At 46.4% G+C, this 19,516-nt stretch overlaps 1 protein-coding gene and 1 long non-coding RNA gene across 3 annotated transcripts; one reads left to right on the top strand and one right to left on the bottom strand.

Moving 5' to 3' along the window:
- Nucleotides 1–324: 324 nt before the first annotated feature.
- LOC131810179 (uncharacterized) lies at nucleotides 325–6,978 on the top strand. The gene is made up of 3 exons (XR_009345460.1): nucleotides 325–1,906; nucleotides 4,620–5,020; nucleotides 6,138–6,978. It is a non-coding gene; the product is annotated as an uncharacterized LOC131810179 (long non-coding RNA).
- Nucleotides 6,979–10,517: 3,539 nt separating this feature from the next.
- Nucleotides 10,518–15,624, bottom strand: LOC131810208 (neuroblastoma breakpoint family member 6-like). 2 transcript variants are annotated; one of them, XR_009345469.1, is made up of 3 exons: nucleotides 15,254–15,624; nucleotides 12,837–13,051; nucleotides 10,518–11,449 (listed from the first exon to the last, which is right to left on the bottom strand). XR_009345469.1 is itself a non-coding variant. In XM_059137874.1 (2 exons), the coding sequence occupies exons 1-2, from the start codon at nucleotides 15,486–15,488 to the stop codon at nucleotides 12,846–12,848; spliced, it is 441 nt and encodes a 146-aa protein (XP_058993857.1). In that variant the 5' UTR covers nucleotides 15,489–15,624; the 3' UTR covers nucleotides 12,397–12,845. The 2 variants fall into 2 exon arrangements, 1 of the variants encoding a protein (XP_058993857.1); XM_059137874.1 differs by lacking the exon at nucleotides 10,518–11,449 and having other exon boundaries at nucleotides 12,397–13,051.
- Nucleotides 15,625–19,516: the final 3,892 nt, after the last annotated feature.

Below are 19,516 nucleotides of genomic sequence, written 5' to 3'. Positions count from 1 at the left end.
AGTCAGAGAACTACAGTTATCATATGATCTCCCTGATAGACGGCACTTGAGAGGCAGTGTGGGTGGGTTTGGGGAGTAGGGAAGGAAAGAATGAAACAAGATGGGATCAGGAGGGAGTCCAACCATAAGAGACTCTTAATCTCACAAAAGAAACTGAGGGTTGCAGGGATGAGGGTTGTAGGAAGAGGGTGGTTGGGTGATGGACATAGGGGAGGGCATGTGCCATGGTGAGTGCTGTGAAGTCTGTAAACCTGGCGATTCAGAGACCTGTATCTCTGGGGCTAATAGTACATTGTATGTTAAAAACAATAAAAAATAAAAAATAAAAAATAAATATTAAAAATGGATAAAGGACCTGAATGGATATCTTTCCACAGGATCATGGAAATGCAAGTCAAAACCACAGTGAAATATTATTATGTCACAGTTAAGATTGCTACTATAGGAGAGAAAAAAGAAAACCAGTGTTGGCAAGGTTATGGGGACCATGGAACCCTTGTGCACTGGTAGAAAGGTAAACTGATACAGCCATTTTTTTTTTCTCAAAAAAGAATGAAACTATAATTACCCTGTGATGCATCAATCCCAGTTTGGGGTGTATATCCAAAGGAAATGAAACAGGATCTCAAAGAGACATCTGCACCCTATGTTCACTTCCGCATTGCGCACTGTTGCCAAGACACTGAAACAACCTAAGTGTTGCATGGGTGAAGATTATGTGGGTCATGGACATGAAAAGTCTAGCGAAAAGAATATAGTGAATGATATTGTAATACCACGGTATAGTGAGAGATGATGATTACACTTACTGTGTAATACTGAGTAGTGTATGTAATTGTCAAATAACTGTGCCGTACACCTGAAACTAATATAAGATTGTATGTGCATTATACTTTAATGTTAGAGAAAATGTGAATGTTATTTGGTCATGGAAAAGAAGGAAATTCTGCTATTTGTGTCAACATGGATGTAACTGCAGGACATTATATTCAGTGAAAAAAGCCAGAAAGAGAAAGACAAACACTGGGTGCTATCATCTATCCATGGACTTAATAAAAATAAAGAAGTCAACTCACAGAAACAAATAGTAGGATGATGGTTACCAGTGGCTGGGACGTGGGGCACATGGAGAGATATTGGTGTAAGGAGAAGAACATTCAGTTATAAGATGAATAAGTTATGAGGGTCTAAGGTATAGCATGGTGACTGTAGTTATAATACTGTATTATGCTCTCGAAACTTGCTAAGGAAATAGATCTTAAGCTTGCTTACCAAAAAAAAAAAAAAAAAAAAAAAAAAGGAAAGGAAGAAAGAAAAATTTTCAGGTGATTGTGAGGTGATGTGCTCATTAATTTGCTTGCAGTAATCATTTTTTAAGGAATATGTACTATAAGTCATCAGATTGTACACTTTCAATATATGTAGTTTTATGTGCTTATTATACCTGAACAAATCTGTGAAAAATATTTGCAATGGTAAATACGAGGTTATGAGAATTTTTCCACCCTTCACTATAACTAATAAAAGTAATGCTTCTAGTTGGTAAAGCATGCAAGCAACCAACCAGACAGGTGCAATAGGCGGAGCCCTCCCTTGTTACCTTTTCCCGTCTCCGAGCCCTCCTCCAGGCCCACAGCTTGCCCCGCCCATCGCACCCTCCTGGCCAATGGCCAGCCGGCGGCCAGGCCGGAAGTGATGTGGACAGCCGCCAAGGTTTGGGCCTCCTGTGGCTTCTGAGGCCTCACTGGGAGCGGGGCGTGGAAAACTAGCTCTAGAAAATGAAAGCTGTAATAGTAGGAAGAAGAACAACGACCGAAAGCCTGGTGGAATAACGCGAAGGGTAGAAGCTGGGAATCAGAGCCCAAATTGTAAGAGAACAAATGGAGAAGACAGATAGCGCCCGAAGGTGTGTGTGGTAGGTCCAGGTGTGAGGAAGACGGTTTGCAGCGGCACAAGAGATGGGATGCAGGTGTCCCGCTCAGCAGGGGGACGGCGTGGGAAGAGGGAGGGAGCGAAGGGAGGGCCTGAAAGGAGACCCCAAGAGCCCGCGGAGTCCTGGATGCCTTGGCGGCGCCAGGCGCCATGAACCCTGGGAGCTCGGCCTTTGGCCCCGATTCCTGAGGCATGCAGTGGGGGCCCCATACAGTTCAATAGGGCGGGGTGGTGAGCTCTTGAGACTGACTGATCCCTGAAGCAAATATAGCGTTTCCTTCTGCAGCCTGTCCTCTTGCCGCCCACTCAAGCTCCCGGTTCTATGACAGCACGTGGCTGTCGTTTGCCTGATTTGATTTTTGAGCTCAGTGTCTGCTGAGCTGATGCACTTAGACAAGGAGGAGTCGTCCAGCGTGGCAGCTTGGGGCTAGAGACGGCAGAGAGCACCAGTGCCTGCCTCTGGTTGGGTCATCAGAGAGCTCACTCTTCTTTTATGGGGAGGGCTGGAGCTCTCAGCCCAGCTGGGAGCTAATCCCAGGCCTTCTTAAGCTATACTGTGCTGCCCATTCTCTCTTAGCTAGCTTCTTTCCTAACTTATCCTCAGTGGCTATTTTGTTTTTATTCTTCTGTCATGTTTAAAAGATTTTCTTCATTAACTTGAGACAGAGAGCGAGACGGAGCCCCAGAGCAAGCCTGCAAACAGTGGGCATAGGCCAAGGGCAAGGGCAAGGGAGAGAATCTGAAGAGGTCCTTTCACTGAGCCCTGTGGGGACCCTGAGATCATGACCTGAACAGAACCATGAGTAGGAGGCTTAACTGGCTCAGCCTGCAGGGTGCTGCATATTTTTAAACATTTTGTCAAGATTTTACGTTGAAGTGATCTCTGTACCCAACGTGTGGCTCCAGCTCTCAACCCTGAGATCCAGAGCAGTCTCTGTGTCAGCCAGGGCTGGGGAAATCTGCCTGAACACCGAGGTTCATGTTCGTTACTAATGGCATTGGTAGAAAGGGTCTTTTTATTATTTCATTTTATTTAAATGTATATTATATTATTTTATTTTATCTCAATTTTATTACTTTTATTTTATTTCAATTTTAATTTGTTTCTGTTTAAGGATTAAAACAACTTCTGTGTTTCCAGAGCCTGGGCATCTCATAGACAGTATCACCTTTATTGCTGTTGCTGGGTTTTGAGAGCTGTTCATTCCTGGGATGTGGGTGTTCATTCCTTTCTGTCGAATTTCCAGGAACGCATTTCTCATTGACCTCACTAGCTTTTTTACTCCTTGTGGAAGGAAAGTAACACACCCCACGGTCTCAGTTAGAGGCCGTTTCCTAGGATTTGGCCTATGGGGAGGTGATGTGGGGGGAGCCTGGAAAAGAGGCGGGGATTGATCTCTACTTAACACTATTAGCACTGGCAATTCTGTGATTGTAGTCAAGAAGTCAGAGTCATTTCCCTAGGAAGAGAGACGGTGTTTGGGACGTAGGTTGCAGTGTGACTTTGTTTTTGTCTGTCCTGATGGCCTTGTTTTGTCTTGTTTTATCGAGTTCTCCAAGCAGCTTTGTCAGAGGTTGATATTCAGCAAGCATGACTATTTATTTCCAAACATGAGAAAATATAAGCTGGAAGTGTCTGTTGCAGGCATCAGATGCTGGCCTTGTTGATTGTCCCTAGAAATCCCTAAAACAGAAGAAAAAAGGGAGAGCTCGGATCTTAACCGTTTTAGCTGTAACTGCAAACTTGATGGGAAAGTGTGACTTTGACTAAGTGTCTTGAGTTTCCCGCATCTCAGTTTCTCAATTCACCATGGCTCAAAAGGACTTGTTCCTGCTTGGGTTGTCCCAGGTGTGAAATCGGTAGGGGAGGAAGGTTGATAAGAGCCAGAGGCCCAGATGGTGGTACACAGCGCTTTCGTGGATTCCCACCCATCCTGGGCTATCGGGTCAAGAACGGCAGGCACAGGCATGTGCTCTCCTGTCCAGCCTGGGTCCTCCAATCACCTATAGCTTTGTTATTTTTACATGGTGGTTTCAGTCCCCCAGTGAGGTCAGATTGCAATGACAGGTCCAGGAAGAACTGGGTTAGGGCCTGGCCTGCCCTTACTGACCAGTAGGTTGAATTCCTTAGATGACTGGAGACAACCTCAGTTGAGACCTCCTTAGCTATGACCCATAATCTGTGAGACAGGAAAAGAAAAGACACTGCCCGATGCATTTCCCATCTCGAGGCCTTCCTGCTCTCCCATCTTGAGGGTGTACTTACTGTAGATCACCAGGATTATAGGCCAACTGAGTATAACCTGTTGGACTGTAGAATTGTAACAAAAGCATATTCCAGAGGAAATTCCTTCTGGCCATTTTTGTTTTAGGGTGGAATCTTGATTGACCAGTGTCCCATGATATTCAGAGGTGGATTTCTGGAGGGGGAGTGAGGAGCTTGGACAGGGAAGTTTGCAGCCAAGGCCTGGGTGGGGGCTCTGCTGCTGTCAGCTAGTGGGGGAAATTCTCCTAATTTCTGTGGGCCTCAGTTTCCCCATGTGTAAGGTACAGTTGATATTCAAATTCTCCCATGTCCCTTTCTGGTCAGTGTCAGCGCGTGCACAAGGGACTGAGGTGCCTGTTATGGAGCCCTGGGGACTGGAGCCGAGACCTGACTTGGTCCATTCTCTGTGTGTCTCCCACAGGAGCCTGGGCTGAGTCCACACTGAAGACAGAGAATGGAGAGAGGAGCTGGAAGACAGGATATCAGCAAGTTTGGAAGATGAGAATATCGCAAAGAAGAACAAGGCCATGGTGGAGCAGGTGGTGTCCAGAGGAGGGGATAATAAGCACAAGTGGAGTCCAGAAAACTGAAGGGAAACCCAGGAATGCAAGAGGAAGCAGCGTGAGCTGAGCGGGGAGGACCTGGAGAGTCACAGTCCAGTGAGCCTGTGCCCCTGCCATAGAGCCCCACAAGATGGATCGGGATTCATTTGTACTGCTGGAGAACTGTACCAGTTCCCAGAGGAGGAGGAGGTGCCAACGAGGCTGTGCCCCAGATCCTGAGCTTCAACCTTGGAGCTGCCTTACGGTGGATGTCTTCAAAGTAAGTGTGGGCTTCGGGGGATCAGGGGCATTTGAATTAGAGTTGCAGAGGTCCACCCTTACTGAAGACTATTGTTGTATGGTCAGAAACGACCACAGTAGGGGGCTCTTGCCTCTGAGACAGTGATACCAATAATATTCTTTGGGGGCGCCTGGGTGGCTCAGTGGGGTAAAGCCTCTGCCTTCGGATCAGGTCATGATCCCGGGGTCCTGGGATCGAGCCCCACATTGGGCTCTCTGCTCCGCAGGGAGCCTGCTTCCTCCCCTCTCTCTCTGCCTGCCTCTCTGCCTGCTTGTGATCTCTGTCTGTCAAATAAATAAATAAAATCTTAAAAAAATAATAATATTCTTTGGAATGTATGGTGGTAAAGGGCTTTATGCACTATATATTTTGTCTATATGTTCAGGGTCTTTTCCTTAGTTTTAGTCCTTAGTGTTAAGAACATGGAATTCTGACATCAGGAGGATTTCACTGGGGAGGTCAAGCAGTGAGTGGTAGAAAGCAAACAAAATCTTGTAGCACATGGGTATCTCAGTCCCTTGAGAGTCTGCCTTCCACTCATGTCCTAATCCCAGGTCCCCGGGATCAAGTCCCATAGCGAGGGGGTGGGGCAATTGGCTCCCTGCTCAGTAAAAGGGCATGGGGGCTAGTCCAAGTACCTTGAATCCTAATAACAGGGTGGGCCTTTGAGAAGACTCCAAGAGGACAGTCCCTTCTTCATCAGAGCGCACCACCATGGCATGTCACGGGACATCGAGTGTGCTTTGCGGCTCCTCTTTAAGAAAGGGGATTTGTTGCCTCCTGGGAGAAAGCAGAGAACATTCCTGAGGGCTTTCGGTCCAGGACTGCAGTTGAGATTCGAAATTTTCGACCACTTCTGTTGGATCAGGGAAGGGATGTCTCTGAGAGCTTCCTCAGTGCTTGGCTTGGTCCTTGGGGCTGAATACAGAGGTCAATACAACATAATCACAACTGTCACAGGGCTTTCAGTCTAAGCAGAAGTGATGAGAAGTGGGGGTGTGGTGAGTTCCTAGGAGGAAGTGGCCAGTGCTGTCTGGGGCATGATGTCAGTGGTTGTTCTAGTCTCTCACGGTGTTTTTGACCTATCTTGGCAAAGGGACCCTAGACTGCGACCAGATTTCCACTCCTTGGGACACTGCCTGCCAACACCTGGGTTCCAAGGTGGCCCAAAGCAGCCGACACTTCCCAGGTCTCCGGAGGAAACTGCTAGTATCGGTAGCTCCCGCCTCTGTCTTGGCCAGATGGAGAAATCGAGGCTAGTTCACAAATACTAATAGGGGTGTCCTTGCCCTAACGATCAGTGATGTTGTGCCTTTGTGTCTGAGAACTTCCGTGCTTTCCAGACTTCAGTATTCTCTCTCCATATAAAAATCATGTAAATAGGGGTGCCCGGGTGGCTCAGCCGTTGAGCTTCTGCCTTTAGTTCAGGTCTTGATCCCAGGTTCCTGGGATGGAACCCCACCTCGGGCTCCCTGCTCATTGGGGAGCCAGCTTCCCCCTCACCCACTGGCCCTGCTTGTGTTCCCTCTGTCACTGTGTCTCTCTCTGACAAATAATATAATTGAAGTCTTCCAGAAATGTGCATAGTGGCCATATTGTAGATCAAGTAACTAAAAACAACAGAGAGGCCTGGAAACGATTGCTGGGGTAAATTAAAGGCAATCTAAATGAATAGAAAGACATCTATCCCATGCATAGATGAGGAGACTCCAGGTGATTGGTATACCAAATGAGTTTCATTCGGATTCACATGGGAGAAGACACATTGGGGGCAAATGTGCAAGCTAATTCTAAAAATGTATATGCACATCGAGGTACTGAGATTAGCAACATGGCCATGAAGCCTTAAATTGGGGAAATTCACTCCATGTCAAAACTCACCATGAAGCTATGGTCATTAAAGCATGACGTTATGGTGTGAGTAATCGCAATGTATATATATATGAAGTAGAGAGAGTATTGAGTAAAAAATTTCCCCATACACATATACAATGTTTAAACTTTTTTTTTTTTTTTATTATTTTTCAATCCTAACTATATCCAACATGGGGCTCAAACCCACAACTCTGCAAACAAACGTTGCTTGATCCACCTTTTAAGTCACCCAGGAACCCTGGGTGTTTGTTTGATTTTTAAAATAAAGTAACTGGTACACTTGACCAGGATAACCAAAGACTTTCACTAAAAGTAACTGGAATGAATGAACATCTACTTAACAATAAGTTAACATTAAAACCCAATTAGCACTATATATCGATGTTAGTTGGAGAAGTAAAAGTTTTTTTTTTTTTTTTTTTAAGGATTGTATCATTCTTTGGAGAAAAAGAGAGCGAGCGAGCGATCACAGGCAGGGAGAGAGGCAGGCAGAGGGAGAAGCAGGCTTCCCCCTGAGCGGGGAGCCTGATATGTGACTCGATCCCAGGACCCTGGGCTCATGACCCGAGGCGATGGCAGATACCCAACTACCTGAGCCACCCAGGTGCCCCAAAGTATATTTTTCAAGCACAGTGTCTCACGTCAGTAGCCAGTGTTGACCACATGATGCCCTTAGCATGTTGTAATGGAATTTTTCCCGGAGGTTTCGGGCAGGAATGAGGTCTAGGTAAAGAAAGCACCTTTGCAGAAAGGTATAGGCATGAATTGGCAAATGGGGGCGTGGGGTTTGGCATAGAAGAGGACTCTCCCTGAGACCTGTCTCCAGCCCCCATAGCAAGGGGTTCTGGGGCCAGTCACAGGGGAACTGGGTACTCTGTGTGTCTTCGTTTCTTCATCTGCGAACCAGGAAAAAGGAAAGCTCCCATGAACAAGTGGACTGTGAAGACTAGAAGTGCTAATATGTAGGAAATCATGAGTCTCAAGAACTCTAAGGGACATCCATGATCTCAGGGAATTTCCAAACTGACTAAACACTGGACTTTAATAAGAAGATTCCAGACCCCACGTCAGCCCACTGAATCAGAATTGCTAGAAACCAAAAGGAGGAGTTTGCATTTGTACTAATCTCCGAGGCTGTTCTGATACAGTGATGAGTATATGAGTAGGGAACACTGAGTCGTATAATGTTCCACTAAAACAGCAAAGTGGGAATAGCAGAAAGAGGATCTTTTCAATCGAGTCTCTCTGACAGAGGAGAAAAGGTGGAGGACTCTGCAATGGAAGGAGACCTGGCCCATCTGATCCCATTTAATCTTCGTGCAGTTTCCATATTTGGTTAGAGGAATACGACGCCAGGTGAATGGCATGAGGTCAAGTCAAAGGAATCTATCAAGCAGTGCTTCATCTTCTGAAACTTTTTACCTCTCTGAAACTTGAATTGCAGTATAGTTATCTTACAGTGTTAACATAAGTTTCAAGAGTAGAATGTGGTGATTGAACATTTCCATACATTGCTCAGTGCTCATTCGCACACGTGCACCTCTTGACCCCCACCGCGTTCCCCGATTCCCTGGTCCCCCTCCCCTCTGGCTACCACCAGTTTGTTCTCTCTAGTTAAGAGTCTGTTTCTTGGTTTGTCTGGCGCCCTTTTCTTTTGCTCTGCTTATATATTTTGTTTCTTACGTTCCACATACGAGTGGAATCCTACAGTATTCCACTCTGTCCGAGCTATCTTGGACAGACTTAATTGATTTAGTACAATATACTCTAGATGCCGATGTCTCATTTCAAATGGCAAGATTTTATTCTTTTTTATGGCTGAGTAATATTCCATGGTATAAATATACCACATTGTCTTCAACGGTCATCTGTGGATGGACATCTGGGCTCTTTCCGTAATTTGGTTATGCATGTATTCGTGCTTATTAGTGCTTATGTATTTCTGAGATAAATATCCCGTAGTAGGACTGTTGGATTGTAGGGGAATTCTGTTTTTACGTTCTTGAGGAACCTCCATACCGTCATCCACAATGGCTCCCCCGGTTTGTGTGCCCAGCACTAGGGCAAGAAGGTTCCCTTTACTCCCCAGCCTTGCCCACACTTGCTGTTTCTTATGTTTTGGGTTTTAGCCATTCTGACGGGGGTGAGTGGATATCTCATTGGTTCTTTCTGTTGCTTGGTTTTTGTTTGTTTGCTTTAAGATTTTACCTGCTTCTTTGAGATAGAGAGTATAAATCAGGAGGAGTCGAAGAAAGGAAAGCAAGCTCCCCACTGAGCAGGGAGTCTGATGTGGGACTCGATGCCAGTGAAATGTGGTCCCTATGACATAATCAGAACAGCAAGGAAAGCAACGTACACATAGAGGGGTCACCTAGGAGTCAGGGATGTTAAGTTCTTGAGGAACCTCCGTACTGTTTTCCACTGTGGCTGTACAAGTTTGCATGGGCACCGAGAGTGTCAGAGGGTTCCCCTTTTGCTGTACTCTTGCCACAATCTGTTGTTTCCTGAGTTGTTAACTGTAGGCATTTTGACTGATGTGAGGTGGTATCTCACTGTGGTTTGGTTTGTATTTCCCTGAAATGGCACTCTATTTAAACAGTCCGTAAAACTGGTGGTGCAAGTACTTTCTATTCAGCGAGGATGTCCTTGTATGGAGGCAGTAGAGAAAGAGTATTGAATATGAAACCCTCACAGAGTCCTCATTCCCTCACTAGGAGTCCTTTGAAGGTGAACTTCCCCAGATGAGAGATGTCAGAGGAAACTTTGACTTTCAAACAGCTGGTCAGTGTTGAATAGACTTAATGGCAGTTGTATGACAAAACTCTGGGAGTGGAGTAGGTGGGAAAATAGGATGTAAATAACATCTGTTTCACTGGGCGGAAACAGTAGTATACCAGGTCAGGTTGATACAGAAGGAAAGGGAAAATGTAATAATGTCAAAAGTTTGAGGTCGAGAGATCCCTTCACACTTAGAAACTGAATGGGAAAAGTTTGGCAAGCTCATAGGGAACCAAACATGTCCACGGAGTTTCGGTGCAATGCTCAGCCCCACGTATACAACCATCCTAAACAGCAGACTGGCATATAGGTGCACAGGTGCACATGCAGAAAAGAAAACAAATACCACAGAGAGACAAACACAGAAACATGTCCTCCTGGTAGGGTACGTAGAGCCTGAAGGTGATGCAGTCTCAGTATAACTCTGACGATGAGAACCAAGCACATTTCCATGACCCTATGTCCACATCCTCCAAATCACCATGATAGTGAGAGATTAGAGCACCCAATGTCAATAACCCACAAATTCATACTGGTTGTCCGAACCAAGAACTTTAATGACATAGAAGGAGGACGGAATGTTATTTTCCACAGTGCAGTGCCATCCAATACACATTGTATAGATATACAAACGTTAGAATTCTTCCAATGTACAAACACAGATAGGGTTAGGAGATACCACAGGGAGCAGTAAAAGATGGCAACATGTTAGAAAAAGAGGTTAAGAGATGAGGTTCGTCGCCCATCCTCAGGGTCCACCATGTACCAGATTCCTAATTTCAGAAAGCAAAGTATGTGTGTTGCTGTAAACAGATCTATCTGATAGGCGCTCCATAGCAAAGGAACCAAAGCTGCTCTCACCAGAATGGTGATGGGCAAACTGGACCCTCTTAGTCTCTGGGTTGGCTGAGCTGGGACACATGCAGCATTAACGGTGGAGTGTCCTGGCCCAAGGCACAGGCTGAATTTAATCAGGAGGAACTGATCAGATAACTTCAGAATGTAGGCCATTAAGCTAGACATGTGGCCTGTCCCCTACAAACAAGGAAATGTCACCACCACCGGAGACACCCACCTAACAGTGAGGAGATATTTTGGGTTTGGTAGGAATAAGAAAATACAGCAACACATTCTTGTCGTCCTTTGGAACCCAACCTATCTCTCCTCCATGTTGCTGTCTCTTATTTGTGGTGACAGGGATTTGTGAAGAAGGACAGACCGGTCATCTGGTTCAGTGGTCCACATCCTGAAGGTGTCTGATAACTCCCTCGTGCTCAAATTCAGGCTGACCGTCTCCAGGAAGAACACGGCATAGTTAATGCTGTGTGCTTCTGGCACAGTCCATTTTTTGGCCCAGAATGTCCAGTGTGACATGTGGCATCTTCCCGTGGTACTGCTGACTCCAGTTCTCTGCAGGATGGAATTGAGAGCAGCAAGACTGAAGGTCACTGGAATCGGGGTGTGATCTAGGCAGGCATTGGTCTCCTGAGGGGTTTATCACAACTGGAGCTGAAGGGCAAGAAACTCTCTCCTCCAATGGGTCTCTTGCAATAAAAATCATCGAGAATGGCTTGGGATTGTGATGTAGTTCTCAACAAAGGGTCCCTCCTGTGCTCTCTTTGGGCTTTAACTTGATGTGCTGCTTTAGATTTCCTTTCATCCAGTGGAAAATGAAGGGGTTTTAGGATGAAGTTTCAGGATGGGGTTTTCATTCACACAGGCCTCTCTTTTCTTAGTTTCTGCAGTCTTTGGCATCTGAGAGAGGAAGAGTGAGAGAAATCAAATGTGAGTCTTGGTCAGATGCTACTGGTGGCTGAGCCTGGAGGGGTGGCGGCCTGGTGACAGAGGCCAGGAGTAAGCTGAGGGCCTCTCCAGAGGAACAGCTGCAGGGGGAGCCGCACCAGGCAGAGGGGGAGTTGAGAGCCCCAAGTCAGAAGTCGTACTGTGCAAACCTGTGGTGGGGAGAGAGAGGACAGCCCCTGATCTGCAGGTGTGGGCAGGCAGTAGATACTGTTGTTCACTTTTGGCCTCCCAGGAACAGGCCACAAGGTGCTGAAGGAAGAACCCAGGAAGGAGAAACCCCAAGGGGAATTCACAAAAGGATAGCCTGGGTGTTATCAGGGACACTTCATTTTCCTTCAGGGACAACAAGGTTCTCTGAATGTTATATCACACAGGATAGACCTTGGGGCATTTGTAAGAATAGTCTGAGTAAGTAAAGGCTTCAGCAAAGTGTAAAGCACACATGGAGAAGGATTCATGTTTGCTTCTAGATTCTCATCCCTTCTTTCTCAAACTTTCCATAAGCATAAGTCCCTCATGGATTCCACAGTGTTCTGATGGGCCTGCAAATGGATAGATAGGAGAAGGAGTCCTGAGATTGTTTCCTGAGATGTTGTATAATGACACCATAGGATTATTTTCTTTCAATCTGTCGTGGACCTGTCAGGGAGCTGGGAAGTCTTCGTAGTGACTTTGTGAACCATGATTTTGATTGCCACAGGAAGCAAGAAACCTGAAATTCCTCGACTTCGATCAGGGAAGTGATCATGTTTTAGACACTGAGTTTCCAGGCAATATTCCTTCCTCATTGTATCGTGTATTATAGGGGCTGAACAGAGGCCTGAAACTAGGTGGGTTCCGGGTGAGGGTTCTGTGTCCTCCTAGATCAGGTTTCCTGAACGTCCCAAGAGGAGAGTGCTTGTGCAAGTGACTCATTCAGACCATGGTCCTGGGAGGAGGAGGCTTGGAATTGGAGAAGCAGGGAAGGAGGGCAAGGAAGCCACAAAAGCGTGTGGTTTCTGGCAGAGCTCTAAGTGTTTGATGGGTGTAATAATGCTACTCTGCTGAGGAGGGCCGTGGGGCCTCCTTCTCCATGGGTGTGGAGAGAGGGGAGAGGGTTCCCAGGACAGCCCCGGCAGGAACACAGCAGAGTTGAGCTGCATCCCGGTGATGGAGACCAAGGGCCGGCAGGGTGGCAGCCCCCATGCGAAACCGGGGAAACACCAGCTGTGGAATGGCCAAAGGAGGCAGAGCAAGAGAAGAGACAGTGTGTGTTTGGTCGGGGGTGTTGGAGAGGTGGAGCTCTAATCAGCAGGAGAACAGTAGGAGTCCATGCCCCAAGGGCCAAAGGCATGATTACCTCTGGGCCCTAAGCTTGAAGACCAGGGAATCTGCATGCCAGTCTCCACTGGCCAAACTGCAGTATTCTCTTGGGAATCATCTGTTTCATGACATGGAGGGCTTTCATGTGGCCATGGATTTGACAGCCATGCTGTCTGTCCCTCGAGTCCTCACCAGCATCACGCTCCGGCTTGGGAGGGTTCTTCATGCACATGGAAGCATCCAAAGCCAGTTCTGCAAGGCAAAGCACATCGACAGGATCCGCTGTGATTCATGATCTTTCTGGACCTCCACCTACATTGATGTCAAAGAAGGACAGTGGCCAGAATAAGAAAGGCCGTCTGACAGATCACAGGCCCGTGGACACAGTTTGATTACTTCCGGTTTTGGCTCTCTCTCTCATACTCAAGTAAGGCTTACTGGGCCAGGAGGCCAACAGGTTCCCAATGGACAAAAGTGAAAGCACGAGAAACGATCGGTAAAAAGAAACAGTTCTGGGAAAGAGAAGTTTCCACACACAAGGAAATCGTGCTGGAAAGAGGCTGTACTCTTGTCGAGAAGAGACTGTAGAGCGCAGCAAAGTCTAGGATGCAGGGAAGCCTTTCGGGGTCAACCAGGGAAGAGCACGCTGGGGAATGCATACAACATGCATCAACATGGCCAGCGTTTCATAATTGTGCACTACGTATAATATACACACCGGATAGACAACATGTGTGTGACCTAAGATAGAAATGTCTGTGTCTGTATGTATATATGTATGTATAAGGGAGTCAGTGATTAATGAGGGATTTGCGGACAGGACCAGAGCATTCTACCCCCGCTCTGCTCAGCTGCATCGAGTAAAAGAAAAGACACGGAATCCAAAAGAACGAGAAAAGCAGTGGTGAGAAACAGGTGACCATGGACATGTTCCATGGGGGAGTCGGTGGGAACAAGTCAGAGTAAAAGCATCTGCCCCAGCGTGTAATTGTGTATTCACCCCCAGGTGATAGGATGAAACCTAATCCCCCAGTGTGATGGTATGATGGGGTGAGCCTTTGGGAGGCAGCTCCTCCCCTAGAAGGGATTCGCGCCCTATAAAAGAGACCTCACAGGGTTCCGTCGCCTCTCTGCACTGTGAGGACAGAGCCAGAAGGCAGCCACCTCTGAGCCAGGAAGGCAGTGTCACCAGGCCCCGAATGTGTCCCTGTTTGATTGTGGTTCTGGCGCGCCTCCGGAACGGTGAGATACCGATTTCTGTTGTTAAGAAGTCAGCCTGTCTGAGGCATTTTTGTTATTATAAGCAGGGCAGACCAAGGAGCTGGCATGGAGCTTTGTTTCTTGCTCAGGCCTCCATGGGAGGTGAGTCACAGTGGGAGGGAGAGGGCCAGCGGGTCGGGGCAGGACGGTGGGCGCCAAGAAGTGACAAGCCTCAGGGAGAAGACAGTAAAGAAGGTGAGTTCTAAGGCCCTGGTCCGCGCTGGGCTTCCCCGAGCACTCACTGAGCTCTTTCTCCAGGGCCCTCCCTGGTGCCACAGTGCTGCTACTGATGTGGCCTCCCCCTGGGAACAGCATCTCCTCAATTCTCAGGGATGTCAGCTCCTGACCGAGGAGCCCCAAGGCACCCCAGGCTCCAGGAAGGGACTCTGAGTGCTGGTGGGGAAGGAAGACAGGATGCAGAGGAGGGTGGAAACGCTCAGTCTTCAGGACATCTGAGCAGAGGTGGATCCTGATGAGCAGGAGGCTGGGCATGAGGCCCCGGAGATGAAGGGAGCAGATGGACTAGATGGAGGACCCGAAGAGAGAGTGACTTGTATACTTCATGGGGTAAAGTGGACCCTTCTCAGCTTAGAAAAGGAAAAAACAAAAATCCGTAGTACGCGGTGTTGCGAGGCCAGTATTTCTACAGTGTCTGTGAGTACTGAACAGGGCAGATGGGCTTGACGATGCTGAAGGAGAGAAAACTGGGCACATGAGCCTTTCTGAGAAAGGCAGGCAGGATGGGGTCCGGCGATAGTAGATCTGCCTAAAACTGCTCTTCCCCACATGAAACAATGCCCTGACACCATTTCCAAGAGTTGAAACCCCACAGGCATCTGAGGATTCGATGTGACAAATTCATACATATTGTCATGCAATTTTGTTGCATCAGGGCCCCTATGAATTGTATTTCATGTTCCCAAGAACAATGAGATGGAGACCCCATTTTTTGTGGTTTTCAGTAAGTGGACTGAAGGGAAAATGCATGAGAAGAGGCAGACGTTGACCAGTTACACAGCCAGGAAGTGGCAAGGCCAGCACCTGGTTCAGAGCTGATACTGAACACCAGGCTCTTGCTCACCTTGCTGCATTGCAGCATCGTGGGGGCTCAACCCCATCCCATTGCTACCTGTAGCCACAAGTCTGTGATGACCAACACAGGGTCTAGAGCTTCCTAGTCGCCTTCCCTCTCACCTCGTAGCAGTGGCGGTTGGTCCCCAGAACCCATGTTAGTGCCCAGGCTCCCGATGGCAGAGGAGAGGCTGATCCTGGCTCTGTTGTCACCACGGTCCAAATGCTGGTCCAGCTGCAGTTGCAGGGAATCAGCCACCGGGGTGCTTGGCTGTGTCTGTGCCCCGGAACTTTGTACCTGTGCTCTTGGGAAAGTCAAGTTTCCACTGGATGGCCCTTGGTGACAGGGAGACTGCATCAGAGCTGAAGTGAGAAGAGATTTCAATGGGATCCATCCCAGGGCTCCTTAGCTGAGTGCTCTCAGAACACCCATGTCTGATGCCCCCGCCCCTCTGTGAGACCACCCGGGGAGCAGGTACAAAGGCAGGCATCATGGCTATGAAGGAGATGTCCCCATTGTCTCTGAGCCTGAGGATGCTGGGTTGGCAGGTGACCAGGCTGCAGAGTCCCTGAGGTGAAAATCACCACCCTGACTCCGCAGGGCCTTCAGATGGGCCCAGTAGCTCATGCCTATCATTCTGTTCATAGTAACCTTGGTGTGAGAGCCTAGAGAGAAGTTCCTGGAGAGTTCTCAGGGCTTGGGAGAAGGAGTTGTCCATGTGTAGTGGCAACAAAGAACGTGGGAAGAAGTTCAGCCTCGAGGCTTCAGGTACCCCTAGAAGAGGGAGTTGCGGAAAGGTAGCACGGGCCAACTTATGGGGCCTTTTCCCAGCTCTGAAGCCTTTTGAAGCTTCTCATCTGCAATTTCTGTCTGCCCTTCCGTCCGTCCACTCATCTGGATTCTGTTGCCCCTTGGAGAATGCTAAATAACCGTGTGTTTCATTTGTGCCTCCCAAATTGCTGTAATGCTGAGGATGCCTGGTCTCTTTGGCCCTCGGGGAGGACGGGGAAACTCGGGAGAAGGTAGTCCTAGGGCGGAAAGGCTGTTAACTGTCCACGTAAGGTTGAGGGACAAAACATTTCTTAGGCAGTTTCACTGTACCATATTGATCCAATAAGGAACATCATGGACTCCTTGCTGGCCCTAGCACATGTTTTGTTCAGCAGAGAAAGTCTCCTAACAGGGCCAATTTTTCTCGCAGAAGAGAAGTCCAGAAAATAGCCTGAGCGGGAAGAGACGGGAAGTGGATTTTGGCCTGCGCACCTGTGTGAGCGTGGCTGGAAGGGGGTCACACTCAGCAGGCTCCACGTTTCTGAAGATCCTGGAGAGGGAAACAGCTCTTTGCTTTGCTCCTGAATGATGCCCATAGCCACATAAGGTATCCCTTGAAATAATTAAAAAATAAAATAAAAATCTGCTGCTCTTAACATGCAGCATGTATTAGTTTCATGTCAAAACTTGGTGTCATTTTTTATGCCTTCTTTTTTAAGATCTTTCTTTCTTTCTTTCTTTGCTTATTGTGTATAAGAAAGTTGCTGGGCAGAGGGAGAGGGAGAAAGAAGGCAGATAGAAAGAAAGAAAGAGGAAGAGAAGGAAAGGAAGAAGGAAAGAAGGAGGGAAGGGAGGATGGAAGGAAGAAAAGAAAGGGAGAAAGAGAAGGGAGAGAGGGAGGAAGAGAGAAAATGAAAAGGTAAGAATGGAAGGAAGGAGGAAGGGAGAGGGGAAGTATGGTGGAAGGGAGAAACAGAAAGAAAAAGACAGAAAGAGAGAGAGAGAGAAGAAAGAGGAAGTACCCAGGTCAGTTTTCCTTGTGAACATCTAGTGAAGATCCTGTTTGGACAACCCGGAAACTAGTGAGCCCTGGGAAGGCCCCTCTCTGGCATGTGCTCAGGAGCGTGTATCTGATGTGTGTAGAACTATTTAAGGAACCAAATTTAGAATCCATTGATTAATATGGGTGCATTTCCTAGAAGTGGTCACATCAGCTATGCAAGCATGGCCATGGGAAATCACCCCAAAGAGCTCCATGGTGTGCACTTGGGTGGCTCAGTGGTTAAGTGTCTGCCTTTCGTTCAGGTCAGGATCTCAGGGTCCTGGGATCGAGCCCCACATCAGCCTCCCTGCTTAGCGGGATACCTGCTTCTCCTTCTGCCATGCCTCCTGCTTGTGTTCCCTCTCTCGCTGTGTGTCTCTCTCTGTCAAATACATAAACAAAAGTTAGCAATCCAGCTAAAAAATGGGCAGAACACATGAACATTTTTCCAAAGATGACAGCTAGATGGCCAACAGACCTCTAAAAATATGCTCAACATCACTCATGAACAGGAAAATGCATATCAAAACCACAGTGAGATGTCACCTCACCCCTGTTAGAAGGACTAAAAACAAAAACCAAGGAACAACATGTGCTGCTCACAATATGGAAGAAAGGAAACTTGGTACACTGTTGGTAGGAATGTGAAGTACTGCAGCCACTGTGGAAAAGAGTGTGAAATTTCCCTACAAAGTTAAAGACAGAACTACCTTATGATCTAGTAATCACACTATTGGGCATTTACCCCCAGAATACAAAAACACTAATTCAAAATGATACATGCACTCCTTTGTTTATTGTAGCATTATTTATAATAGCCAAGTTATGGAAGCATCCAGTGTCCGCAGATAGATGAATAGATAAAAAAAAAAAAAGCTCTGTGTGTGTGTTTGTATGTGTGTGTACATACTACACACAATGGATTATTATTAATCCATAAAAAGAATGAAATCTTGCCATGTGCACAGCATGGATGGAGCTAGAGAATATAATGCTAAGTGAAAGAAGTTGGAGAAAGATCAATACCATATACCAAATACCAAAGATCAGTAACCATATAGTTACTGATGGGTAGAATTTATGATTTAAATAGTTTTTTAAATATTTTATTTATTTTTCAGAGAGAGAGAAAACATGCACAAGCTGGGTGGGGGAGCGTCAGGCGGAGGGAAAAGCAGCTCCCTGCTGAGCAAGGAGCCCAGTGCAGGACTCAGTCACAGGACTCAGGCAACACAAGCTGAGCTGAAGGCAGATGCTTAACTGACTGAGTCATCCAGATGTCCCACAAGTAGAATTTGCTTTTTGAAGATTTTATTTATTTATTTGACAGGGATCACAAGTAGACAGAGAGGCAGGCCAAGGGAGGGGGCAGAATAAGCAGGCTCCCTGCAGAGCAGAGAGCCTGATGTGGGGCTCCATCCCCGAACCCTGAAATCCTTATCTGAGCCAAAGGCAGAGGCTGAACCCACTGAGCCCCCCAGGCGCTCTCTCACAGGTAGAATTTTAAAACAAAATGAACTAGGGGGAAAAATAGAGAGAGAGAGAGAGACAAACCAAGAAACAAACTATATAGAGCCAACCGATGGTTACCAGAGTGGACGTGGGTCAGGGAGAAGGGGAGACATAGGTGATGGGATTAAAAGGTGCACTTACCACTATGAGCTCTGAGTAAGGTATAGAGTTGTTGAACTGCTCACTGTATTGTACACCTGAAACTAATCTAACATTGTGTGAACTATGCTAAAATTAAAATAAAGACTTAAAAAAAAAAAGGTGGGTCATTAACAATCAATTTTGGAACACTGAAAAAAAGTAAGAGAAAATCTGGAAGACTCTACAATGACTCAGCTTTCAAACCTTAAAAAGAAAATATATTAAAAAGTTAGACAACAGGGAAATTGGCAAGGAGATGGGTAATATAACCATTAGAATTTCTGTAAGTTAAAATGTAGCTCTTGTAAGTTACAAATTCAGCAGAATACTTAGAAAAAAGGGAAAACTGAAAAATATCTTTATAATGTCTGGAAAGTAAGTAGCACTGGACTAACTGATCTCAGCACAGCCCATAGGGATTCCCCCAGATTCATTTACATTTATTCAACATACAACATTGCAGAAGTTTAAGGTGTATATATATTTATTTTATCCATTAATATATTTCAACACAGTTACAACTGTATTATTAGCTAGTGGTTCCATCACATCTAATAAGTATCATTTCCAAAAACTATAAAAAATAGGAAAAAAGGGTAAGAGACACCAAAATAGAATGGAAAACTATAGTATAAATTCAACAGAATGAAATAAATTTTTGAGAAGCAGTATTAAAAAAATAATAATATTCTAGAACTTTTGAAAAATATCAATCCTCACATTAAGAAAACTTAAGTTATTCTCACCACAAATATATACATATGGAGATACATGTGTCTCTTTCTCTCTCTCCATACACAGGTACACACACACAGGTGAACTCCTTATATGTGTACATTATAGTAAAAAAAAGAAAATTAAAGCAAATAATATTAAGGTAGAGAGAAAGGGTAGTAATTCTAAACACAACATGATAAAA

Source organism: Mustela lutreola, chromosome 10 (assembly GCF_030435805.1).
Source record: "Mustela lutreola isolate mMusLut2 chromosome 10, mMusLut2.pri, whole genome shotgun sequence".
NCBI lineage: Eukaryota > Metazoa > Chordata > Mammalia > Carnivora > Mustelidae > Mustela > Mustela lutreola.
This window is presented reverse-complemented; position numbering and strand designations above follow the sequence as displayed.

Bases quoted from the DNA above. Each gene is read 5' to 3' on its own strand.
- LOC131810208 (XM_059137874.1), bottom strand. From the start codon at position 15,488: ATGCAGTCTCCCTGTCACCAAGGGCCATCCAGTGGAAACTTGACTTTC. The intron at 13,052-15,253 runs GTGAGAGGGAAG...TTTGCCTTGCAG, and splicing joins CCAACCGCCACTGCTACGAG to AACTGGCTTTGGATGCTTCC.